Raw genomic sequence first — 12,261 nt, 5'->3', positions numbered from 1 at the left:
GCTATTTCCTGAAGTCCACGAGCAGCTCCATAGTTTTGTTGACGTTATTTTCCTGGCACCACTCCGCCAAAGCCCTCACCTCCTCCCTGTAGGCTGTTTTGTCATTATTGATAATCAGGCCTACTACGGTTGTATCATCTGCAGACTTGATTATATTGGAGGCGTGTGTGGCCACGCAGTCATGAGTGAACAGGGAGTACAAGAGGGGGCTGAGCACTCACCCTTTTGGGGCCTCTGTGTTGAGCAGCAAAGTGGCGTTGTTTCCTACCTTCACCAGGGCGGGGTACAGACTCAGGGCCCCGAGCTTACATGATCACACAGGATTGCAAAAGTTGGCTATTATTTTTTGGTAATGTGTTTGGTATACTCAGTGTATAAGTGTGTGAAATAGTTCAAGCACACATTAACATTTTCGTGGAACTAGACAGACCTGCTTGCTACTGGAAGATGATTTGCACAACAAAGACAACTCTCAAACATGAGCTAAAGATGGTATGCTATCAGTATAGTACTGAAATGATACCTGAACCATGAATTTATAACAGTGAAAGATAACCAGAGAACAGTGTTGTTTGTTTCCATATTTTAATAGTCTGAGCATTTTAGTTAATTCTGGTTGGCAACGAGAAAACCCCCTAGAAACATTAAAATGATCACGTAGTTGAGCAGTCGGTGACATAAAAAGCTTTCAGTTACAGCTATACTGCATCCTTAGAACTCAAATTATGTTAACAGTGGACTTGACAAGATGATATTGGCAATCCATCATTTGGTTGTAGTCCATAATTTGTTTGATACACTAAAATGACGCAAGTCATTTGTTTGTCATTGCAGGGAGTCCCTTCAGTTGCTTTGGACTGGGGAACACAGGAGGATTAGTTATTAAAAATACCGGCAAATAAAAAAAATATGTTTTCAAAGGACAGTGAGAACAGGCTCTTTCAGGAAGTAGACAGACATGCTTCATCCACTCACCCTTTTGACTGGGTACACAACCAGGAAGGAGTAGGTCACCAACTATTCCATAACACCTGTTGTGTCAATTAAGTTAGGTCAAGAGTATATTCTGTGGAGAACATTCAAAGCTTTGCAGATAAAAATAACAAAACCAGACATTGTTTAGTGAAGAAGAAAACTACATCAATCTCTTCTAAAACATTCTGAAAGCTCTGAATATAAATCAGCTTGGGTGCCAGTCTGAATCTGCTTTTATCCAACTTGAGCTTATCTAAGTATTATTAAAAAGGTCCAATACAGCATTTTTATCTCAATATCAAATCATTTTTGGGTAATAATGAAGTACCTTACTGTAGATTGGTTTAATTTCAAATTGTTTTTTTCTCAAGCAATACTTTTGCTAGGACTGTCTGGGAGTGGTCTAGCTTTTATTGGCAGAGGGGTTTGTAACTCTATTGGTCAATTAAACTAATTCACCAGGCAGGCCAAAACTCCATCCCACCAAAACAGGCTGAAATTTCAAAGAGCTCTAATACTAAAACGGGCATTATAACATTTTCAAACTATTAATCCATCCTGAGAGAATATATATATATATATATATATATAAAGCAGATGAAAATTACATTTGACTGCACTGGGCCTTTAAATAAATGGAGAAACAGTCCAGCATCCAGGCTAGTCGAGCAAAAACCAAAAGAGCTACGTTGAATAGACGAAAAATGGAAGAAATACCAAGCAAAAGTAAAAGCAGCAGCAGACACCAAAGAAAAATAACATATGATGCAATGACAGGATCAACTGACTGGGCCAAGTTGGGAGGACTGAACAGCGCACCAATGTAGGACTTTATTTGCGCGTCTTCGACCACTCGAGTCAACAGCCGACAACATTGTCACTTAGTTTCATCCATGTAGGAAAGTTTAACTGTACAACTCAACCCCTCGCGGTATAGTAGTAGTCCAATGCCTTTGACAGTGTCATTCACATCCCCATTGTCTCACTACATTACCCACAACACCCCACATCCAACCTGAATCCCCCAACCCCTGGGTACGTCCACCAGTTACTCCACGGGTTGTCATAAACCCTAAAATCCTCCAATTGTAAATCCTTCCTGGTTCCGTCAGTCAGCTCCCCCCCCCACCACCCATGTTTCTTGTCTCATCCTCACTAGTGGTGGAACTTGAAGTTGTAGTTGCCGCCAGACTCGAAGGGGTTGAAGTGGAAGGGCCATCCCTGGCCACCCTGACCGCCTCCCTGTTGACTCTCTGGGTCCAGGGGGTCCTCACCAGAGTCAAACTTCTGGCGCATTTCTAACGGTTTGGGGTAGGGAGACATTAATCATGCACAACAAGTATCCAGCTACGTTTTCAACACATGTAGATTACAGGAAAGTGGTCCGACAGGACGTTATCATACTGCAAATAGTTTACAGCTTCCTAAATACAGTCATAGATTTTCCAGTATGGGAGGGTTTAGTTAGTAGTGATCTTATCTACCAGCTTGAGCAACATTATCAGGTACATATACAGTTCATTACCTGGGTCGGTGAGCACCTCTTTAGCAGAGGCGATGTCGATAAACCTCTTCTCTGCCTCCTTCTTTTCCGACTCCTCTCTGAAGTTGTCAGGATGCCACTGTTGGGCCAGTTTCCTGTACGCCTTGATTATTTCCTGTTTGTTGGCACTCCTGGGGGGGAAAAAAACATGTTGGTAATGTAAAATGTTGTTTGAATACAAGGAGCAAATGCATCCCCATTACCATGAGGTGATCACAGATGGTGAAAATAGAATGTCATCAAATAGAATCAACTTGTCACTTGTCCAATTGCTTATAGATCATAAATACACTGTAGATTATTCCAAGGAAGGAAGGCATTATGCTTCGAAGAAGTATTTGAACAGAGCTCTCTAGGTCAGTCATACCTATTGACACCAAGGATCTTGTAATAGTCCCTCTTCCGGGAGAGCTTGAGCAGTTTCTGGGCTCGCTCCAGACCTTCCCTGATCTCATTGTTCTCCATGTCAAACTCCCTCGCTTCCTGGTAGTCCTCCACCGCTAGAGAGAAGGGAGGGCAAGGTAAGGGGGGAAAAAAAGGCAGAGAGAGAAAGATCAAAATGGATACTTTACAAAGCCGGTACAATGATCCCGCTGGGATTTGGATGTGCCGTAATCAGGGCGGCGTTAGACTGGTCCTGGCTACAAAACACTGGGTTTGTTTACATGGCAAGTTTGACAGCCGGTGTTTGAGTACTTGACGGAGGGGACACAAATGCGGCACAAAGTCTTATCACCACGTGTCATCATTCTCTTTGCTACAGTAATAGGATGGTGAAAGTACCTTTCTCGTAGTCCTGGTTGAGGATGAAGGCCTCAGCTCTGTCTCGGAGGATATTGATGTTGCGTGGGTCTCTCTGGTGGGCCTCGGAGCAAATGTCTATTGCCATAGCAGGCATCTTGTTCTGGTGGAGACAAATGGAGCAACACTTATAAGCATCATTGTTTCCCCATTCTATTTGTAATTACTTAATTAGTAATATCATTTTTAAAGTAATGCGAAATCCGCGGTTGTAAAAGTAATTCTGAGAATTTCCGATACACTAACAATTGACTTCAGTAGAGGGATAGGTCATGCTAATCTAGATATGGCCCACTCCATGGGTTAAATGCGTCTAAGTGATGGGACCCACCTTGACCAGGCAGAAGCAGATTCTCTCCTTGGCCTTATTGGTGTAGTAGAGGACATTAGGCTCGGTCCTCATCACAGACTCATACTTGTCTATGGCATCCTGATACCTGAAGATAAACATTTAATATTCATTTTTAGGACAAGAGTTAAATAGAACTGCCATACAATAGTCATATCTAAATATCAACCAAAGTGGATACAAATAGGTTTGGTGATAAAACTGTCAAAGAAACCTCAAATATAAACCTGTCGAGGGAACACAGGAACTGAAATATAAAACTCCCATAGGGACTGAAACATTGCCCACAGGGAGGGACTACCACATAGAGATGTGCTCCCATTTAGCACCACATACTTATTTTCCACCATAATTTGCAAATAAATTCTTTAAAAATCCTACAATGTGATTTTCTGGATTTTTTTTCTCATTTTGTCTGTCATAGTTGAAGTGTACCTATGATGAAACGTACAGGCCTCATCTTTTTAAGTGGGAGAACTTGCACAATTGGTGGCTGACTAAATACTTTTTTGCCCCACTGTAGGTAGGCAGGGGATTGACCTTGAGGGTTGCCCTATTGCTTGGGGTATATGAATTGAGTCGTCGCTCAAGTTGAACCTGCTCTGAGTTTGCCCCATTAGGCAGGTGATAAAAAAAAGCGAAAACAACCAAACTGCATAGAATTCCAGTAGTCTAAAACATACTGTATCTTTCTGGTTCCTCCCCATTGTTTAAGTGAATGATAAACAATTTAGGGCATTTATGGCAGACGGGCAAGCTGAGTCTTCTCCAATGTGATTTTTTAAATATTTACTGATAACAAAAATACAAAGAATTCCAGTAATGATCTTTGAGTACTCCCCTTTGTGTTGGTGAAAGGCAGGCAACATATGGCACTTCTGCATGTAAATAGCTCATTTACATTTTTGGGCCAGTGTTCATCATTCTTGGCAACCCCCCCCCCAAAATGCAAAAAATTAAAATACTTCCAATTTGTCTGATGGGCAACTGCATTTGTCTTTAGTGTCAAGGTAAACATAAGAGAAACCACCACAGGGACTAGACTGCCATACTAGCTAGATGCAGTGGTACTGACCTTTCCTCCTGGATGTGCTCCTCGGCAGAGTCCAGCTGCTTGCTGAGCTTCTTTACCTGTTTGTAACGGGATAAACACTCCTTGTCATCCTGATCCAGCTTCAGACACTCCCTGACATGACTGCAGAGGGAGAGGAAAGAGACAGATTGCAAAGCGGTTTGAGATTTTTGCCTGTCAAAAAAAAAAGTGTTAGTATGTTTGAAAGAGAGTGAGCATTCTTTACTAACTCTCAAACTTCAAGTGTCACAAATCAACCACAGATACAAAAACACAAACCAATGTTGCTCTGAAGCTCACAACCTCTTAATTTACATGTATTTGCTTGGTAAATGTGGTTGTTTGTTTAAATCACTCCTCCCTATTACTAATACAATATTCTAGTGAGCATACCCTAGTGACTCCTGGTGCTCCCCCAGGTCATAGTGCAGGGTGCTGAGCTTGAGGAAGGCACCTCGGTTATCGTTCCTCAGCCGGGTGGTGGGGGTCAGGTCTTGGATGGCCTTCCGAGGGTCTCCCAGACGAATGTAGCACTCAGCCCGGAGCTCCCGAGACTCAGGGTCCCAGGGGGAGAGCTGGAAAGAGAGAAGGGTGGGAGGGAGGGAGGGAGTTCAGTGGTGTGAATTTATGATTTGATACCAAGTCTGTTGAAGTATAGTGCACCCCAGACTGATGAAGGTATTGAGGATCAAGTTTAAGAGGCTAGGTGAAATAGAGTTCTCAATGTCTAGGCCCTGTGGCAGAGCTACTCCCTACCTCTACGACGCGGTCTAGCACAGTGATGGTGGTGCTGTAGTCTCCTCTGTGGTGGGCCGCGTGGGCCTCCTCCTGCAGCTCCTCAAGCTCGTTGGCCCTCATAAGCTGGTTCCGCGCCTCGTCCTGGTCAGGGGATCGCTGCAGCTGAGGAAATTAAGAAAGGTAAGGTTTCTGAAGAAACAAATTATAAATATATAATAGATGACTCATATCAGGTCTATAAATACATAATAGAACACAACACATCTCAAGTGTATCTAACCTTTCAGATTCCCTTAACCTCACCCACATCACATAATTGCAATGACAAAAGGATAGTAAAAAATTGCAATATGAGACAGAGTATATGATGAGGGTATGGGGGGGAAAGCAGTGAGATTTTGGTTGACAGATGGATATGGTGTAACTAGACATAGAAATATAATTAATAGTATGGTAGTAGTAGAATAGTAGCTATATTTTTATTAATCTCGATTTACCACAGCCTCAAAGTCCTCCCGGGCCTCCTGGGTGTTACCCTGCTTCAAGAAGATATTCCCTCTCTGCAGTCTGGCCTGGAAACATGGAGGCCGAGAGAGGGAAGAGGGGATATGGAGGAGAGGGACGGAGATAGAGAAAGATACAGATAGATTAAAAAACAAAGTTAATAACAATTTCACACAATTGTTGTTCATAACCGTGATTTATCATGATGACAGAGATGTTGTCAACAACTGTCTGTGTCCACTCACAGCGAGAAAGTCAGGTTTGAGCTGGATGGCTCTGGTCAGATCCGGCAGGGCAGACTTGGACTTTCCCATAGCCAGGAACACAGCTGCCCGCTTGTAGTAGGTCAGGTAGTTCTTAGAGTCACCCTCTGAGGGAAGGGACAGGGTAAAATACAGTAGATAAGTAGGAGAACACAACAGATTTCTACTTTCATGTGACTTATTTATTAGGTGTACATGGACACATTTTACTGAGAATGTGTAGTTCACTCAATGTGTTGACCTGAAAGAATAAGGGAATAAGGGAGAGAGAGAGATCAGAAATAACCCATCACTTGAAGGGACTTTGTTATGTGGAAGCAGCTCACTTATTACAAACAGAGTACAGACAGAGAGATGGAGACAAAAAGGCTACATGGGCAGTGATGTTGGAGCTACAATGATGTGTGTGTCTGGTAATGTTGGAGCTATAATGATGTGTGTGTCTGGTTGGTAACCTTACCCACTGCAGAGTGGTAGTGGGACAGGGCCTCCGCCAGTTGACCGGCAGCCAACAGTTTACGGCCCATCTCCAAGTGCTGCTCAATCTCCACATGAGTTGCCCCCAAGACACCTGAAACAAAACACTTAGTGTGAGCCTCTTGGAAGCCCCCATAGGCAATTGCTCACATAACCACATAGGAACTGACCTAAATGAAGGAGACAGAGTAGCTATGTTCATAAATGTTGTGTCATTTTAACAGTAGACATCCCTCTAGATGTAAATCATAGGACTTGTTTGTAAAGGGAGTATGTAAAAAAGTAAACCAACAGCCAAAGGGTTTCGATAGCCTAGCTAGTCTACAGTGGTTAACAAGTAAGGGCACACAGAAAACTACCTGATTATCCTGTACAATCGGTCGTAGCATACCGAGCTAAGGAAATAACCGAATACTTAGTTACCGTTATTTTTTAATCAACAGCTCTATGCAGACTGAACTATTCCGGCAAAAACACATTGCTATCTATCTGTCTGGTCTTACCGTCCAACTGGAGGTCCAGAATGACACAGAGCAGTGACAAGGAGGACAGGACCCCGCTGAGACCTTTCCGTCGCCCCGACTCCATACTTATATACTTCACACTTCTCCTGGAGTTGTATATTTCACGTCTCTGATATAATTGAATTGCAAACTACGTACGATATCATTTAAACGGTAATTTTCTTCATAACATCTTCATCGTTTTGAGGCTATATGTTTTAGTGGTCCGGTTAAGAAATAGTTCCGAGTGACACTTGAGAGCTAATGGAAGGTTCCTATAATTTACTCGCGTAGTACAACGTTGTTTAGACAGCCAAAATTGCAATATCGCATGGATCTAATCAATTATTTTAGTTTTCTCTACGTGGCATGCCATTGAATAACTTCGCCAGCTGTCAACTTAGGTGCTTTCTAAAGTGAAACTTCACCCGGTCCGGTTTTTACCCCCTCCTTCACGGATACAAATGCCCTACATTTCTGTGCGGTGAGTGGCCGGTTCTAGCAGCACACATCGTTGTTGCCTACCAACGTGGGGCGGTCTCATTGGATGAACTATTTTAGCTCGTAGACTATACTCCCATGTCCATATATGGCACATTACGCCGTCACTGTTCAGTCACTGGTCATACCATAATATTCACAAAGGAATATTATTGATATGCCTATCCCTCAGTGTTATCTGTGGGCCAAACACTATGTCTATTGTCTGTAATAATAATAAACATATAGTTGATCATGTTCATTCCTCACTAGAAACCTGCTACGTTAGGTTACTAGACACAAACAAAATAGGAATTTGAGTATTTAGAGAATGTCTATTGTCTGTAATAATAATAAACATATGGTTGATCATGTTCATTCCTCACTAGAAGCCTGCTATGTTAGGTTACTAGATACAAACAAACTAGGAATTTGAGTATTTAAAGAATATTTTTATTGGGTGGAATTGTAAACGAAACTAAAGAACTAAAACAAACATTCAGAATGGCATAGGACAGCCACACCCATCTCAGACATTATAAAACTGTACAAACAATACAAAACATCTCCATAACATCAGTACTTGAGAATCAACAGTCTTAATCTGCTGGTTTGGACACTCCCCTAGATCTAGACGTTTCATCAAATCATCCCTCTTCATGCCAACATGAGCCTATATCATTATGAAAATAAAAACATGTTATATAATGCAGGCATCAGTCATTAGACACCTCAGCTATTGCGCGTTATTTTACAGGCGACATGTCTGCACAGTGCACCACAACCAAACTAACAGCCATAATGTCTTCAACATGAGGTGATTGATCCAAATATGAAATACATAATCCTACATAGCATAGCACTTAACCTCCCTCAGCACTATAGATGTCGTTTACACGTCTTAAGTAACTGTGCGGTCAACAGTGAGTCTGGTTTGCAGGCATTGGACATGGTGGATAAAGGTGATCCCCATGGTTCATTGGTGTGCTCTCTATCTCTGTTCAAACGTAGGCGTTCCGGCCATAGGAAGTGGCTGCCTGACTCTGCGATGGTGCATTGCCAGAGTACACTGTGCCCCTGGGCTGGTAGGGGTAAGATCTGAGGAAGAGGATGAGAGGAAGAGTGGGTGAGGAGGGCAAACAGATGAAATAAAACCACCAATCACCAACCCACGTGCATTAAGGATTGTAACACACACAGACAAACACACACAGACACACACAGACACACACAGTATCCACTGAACTCACTGTTTCTCAGACGTGCCCAGTTTGCAGGCACATGTCAAACAAGATCCCCCAACGATAGCAAGAACAGCAGAGCACCAGCCAATGTAGAGGCCCTCTCCAATCTCATACCTGCAAAACACAGTAGGTCCTACATTTTGTCAAGTTCATAAACAATAAACATGTTGGTTTGGTGACTGCTCTTCTGTCTAACAGACAGCAGAGGACAGCAGTGTGCCAGTAGGCTAATTGCAGTAATTGGATTGGGTGGTAATTTCCTTCTCACTTACTTTATCCCGGGATATAATGGATTAAAAAAGTCCTGGGTGATGTTGAAAGCATACCAAGATACTGAGATCATTGTACACAGGCCTGAGAGAGAGATATAGTATGTGTGTGTGTGTGTGTGTGTGTGTGTGTGTGTGTGTGTGTGTGTGTGTGTGTGTGTGTGTGTGTGTGTGTGTGTGTGTGTGTGTGTGTGTGTGTGTGTGTGTGTGTGTGTGTGTGAGAGAGAGAGAGAGAGAGACAGAGAGAGATTATTTAAATTAATTGTGCACAAGATCCTTAAGAGGTGGCAGTTATGACTATATACAGTTAAAGACAATAATATCCCTTTACCCTGAAGCAAGAATAGGACACCTCCAACACCAGCTATTCTACCCTTTAGAACCATGTTCTCTCCAGCTGCTTTAGAACACTGCATCCCGATCAGGGTTGCAAGGAGCCCGATAGATCCGAAAATAATCGCAGCAATCATTAGTGCTCGAGACGCTTGGATATATCCTGCGGGACAGAGCATATGAATAAACACAAATTGTCACTTTCACAAACAAAATGAATTGGCCTATAACATGTTTTGTTTTATACTGTAATAACAAATAGGAGGATTATTACATTTGTTTCAAATGTGATTTGTAAAGAAACATATTGAGTTCTACACATTTTATAGCCAAATAATAGCCAATAATTATGATGATATTTAAGAATACGATCTATTGAAATGGAACTATCCTTCTGTTTTGTGTTGATTAGAGAAGAAAAAAACTCTAAAAACTCTAAATGTGGCAAAAAAAAAAGGTCTGATTTGACTGATTTCATATCAACCAATGATTCAACCTAAATTAATTGTTTATTGATGTCGTTCTGGGATGATAATATTTGAACCTTTTGTCCTCTCAGTCACAAACAAAACATTCCTAAGAAAAAGTGTAACATATCTGCCTTGACATATTTGTGTAACGACAACCAAACAATATCACCACAGGCAGTAAATCCATTTATTCCTTAACACAATTTTTTTCATATTGAAAATATTATCTTTCTCTAGGATGTCCGTACCATTCAGGGCGAGCAGAGAGGGGAACTCGTGGCAGTTGTGGATACCTGTAGAGTCCGTGGCACAGGACATCCATAGGTTCTCATAGATGGTGGAGGTAGTGATGACGCTCCCATCAACGGTGGAAACCTTCCAGTAACGGTTGGGTATAGCTATCCCCACCATCACCCATCCCAGAAACCCAAGCAGCAAGGCGGCGACCTCCACTATTGGATCCATTCTGTTTTTTTCAAGTATTTGGTGATAAATAAAGAGAGAAGGCGATAGACAAATAGAGAGAAAGAAACCGGGTATATCCCTTCGTTAGATTGTATCCTCTTCGATTTTATTAGATTAACTTATTTTTGTTTCGGATATTCGGGCTTTAAAAAAAACCGAACATATAGTTCACCGGTGCAAATGCTTTTGAGTGTCTGTTCCCCTTCTGCGACACAGTTGTGTTAGGTTGCCAATGAGAAAGTTTGTTGAGAGCAACAGATATGCTCAATGATTTATCATTGTCAACCTGTGTTCTCTCCCACCCCCTCTCACACAGGTTCACACACAGGCACACACCCACACACACACACTCACTCACTCTATCTCTCTATTTCTCTCTATTTCTCTCTCTCTCTCTCTCTCTCTCTCTCTCTCTCTCTCTCTCTCTCTCTCTCTCTCTCTCTCTCTCTCTCTCTCTCTCTCGCTCTCTCTCCAGGCCTATCTGCCTTTTGCATTTTACAGCCTGAAACTGAACAGGTGTCTATCAGGCAATGGAGACTCACGAAAGTCCAATGGTTGCTCTATGCCCTTGTGTTTACAGTATGTCGGAATACATGAAAGTTGACTTAGCCTACATGGATTTTTAGGAAATAAATAATTGAACAACCTGTGGTGTACCGCAGGGTTCAATTCTCGGTCCGACTCTATTCTCTGTATATATCAACGATGTTGCTCTTGCTGAGGGTGATTCCCTGATCCACTTCTACGCAGACGACACCCTTCTTTGGACATTGTGTTAACAAACCTCCAAACAAGCTTCAATGCCATACAACACTCCTTCCGTGGCCTCCAACTGCTCTTAAACGCTAGTAAAACTAAATGCATGCTTTTCAACCGTTCGCTGCCCGCACTAGCATCACTACTCTGGATGGTTCTGACTTAGAATATGTGGACAACTACAAATACCTAGGTATCTGGCTAGACTGTAAACACTCCTTCCAGACTCATATTAAACATCTCAAATCCAAAATTAAATCTGGAATAGGCTTTCTATTTCGCAACAAAGCCTCCTTCACTCACGCTGCCAAACATACCATAAATACAAGCAATAGGGCAACCCTCAAGGTCAATCCCTGCCTACCTACAGTGGGGCAAAAAAGTATTTAGTCAGCCACCAATTGTGCAAGTTCTCCCACTTCAAAAGATGAGAGGCCTGTAATTTTCATCATTTTTTCCCCACAGTTTGTCTGTCATAGTTGAAGTGTACTTCAACTATGACAGACAAAATGAGGGAAACAAATCCAGAAAATCACATTGTAGGATTTTTAATTAATTTATTTCCAAATTATGGTGGAAAATAAGTATGTGGTATAATATGGTAACACATCTCTATGTTGTAGTCCCTCCCTGTGGGCAATGTTTCAGTCCCTATGGGAGTTTTCTATTTCAGTTCCTGTGTTCCCTCGATAGGTTTATATTTGAGGTTTCTTTGACAGTTTTATCACCAAACCTATTTGTATCCACTTTGGTTGATATTTAGATATGACTATTGTATGGCAGTTCTATTTAACTCTTGTCCTAAAAATGAATATTATTAAATGTTTGTCTTCAGGTATCAGGATGCCATAGACAAGTATGAGTCAGTGATGAGGACAGAGCCTAATGTCCTCTACTACACCAATAAGGCCAAGGAGAGAATCTAGTAAAACTGACTATCCTACCGATCCTTTACAAAATAGCCTCCAACACTCTGCTCAGCAAATTGCATGCAGTCAATCACAGTTCCATCCGTTTTG

The 12,261-nt window shown here is 42.0% G+C and overlaps 2 protein-coding genes across 2 annotated transcripts; both read right to left on the bottom strand.

Annotated features, from left to right (window-relative positions):
* Positions 1 to 1,673: 1,673 nt before the first annotated feature.
* Positions 1,674 to 7,725, bottom strand: dnajc3b (DnaJ (Hsp40) homolog, subfamily C, member 3b). Its single transcript, XM_035783595.2, has 12 exons — positions 7,226 to 7,725; positions 6,706 to 6,816; positions 6,228 to 6,352; positions 5,976 to 6,050; positions 5,497 to 5,640; positions 5,134 to 5,315; positions 4,744 to 4,863; positions 3,651 to 3,756; positions 3,302 to 3,422; positions 2,886 to 3,018; positions 2,501 to 2,649; positions 1,674 to 2,273 (listed from the first exon to the last, which is right to left on the bottom strand). Exons 1-12 carry the CDS (start codon positions 7,308 to 7,310, stop codon positions 2,131 to 2,133), a joined length of 1,494 nt encoding a protein of 497 aa, XP_035639488.1. The 5' UTR covers positions 7,311 to 7,725; the 3' UTR covers positions 1,674 to 2,130.
* Positions 7,726 to 8,136: 411 nt separating this feature from the next.
* LOC118392005 (claudin-15) lies at positions 8,137 to 10,802 on the bottom strand. Its single transcript, XM_035783594.2, has 5 exons — positions 10,270 to 10,802; positions 9,550 to 9,714; positions 9,222 to 9,303; positions 8,956 to 9,063; positions 8,137 to 8,803 (listed from the first exon to the last, which is right to left on the bottom strand). Exons 1-5 carry the CDS (start codon positions 10,484 to 10,486, stop codon positions 8,707 to 8,709), a joined length of 669 nt encoding a protein of 222 aa, XP_035639487.1. The 5' UTR covers positions 10,487 to 10,802; the 3' UTR covers positions 8,137 to 8,706.
* Positions 10,803 to 12,261: the final 1,459 nt, after the last annotated feature.

This window comes from Oncorhynchus keta, chromosome 13 (genome assembly GCF_023373465.1).
Source record: "Oncorhynchus keta strain PuntledgeMale-10-30-2019 chromosome 13, Oket_V2, whole genome shotgun sequence".
Taxonomy (NCBI): Eukaryota; Metazoa; Chordata; class Actinopteri; order Salmoniformes; family Salmonidae; genus Oncorhynchus; species Oncorhynchus keta.
Note: the sequence above shows the minus strand (reverse complement) of the source record. Positions and strands in the feature narration are given on the sequence as shown.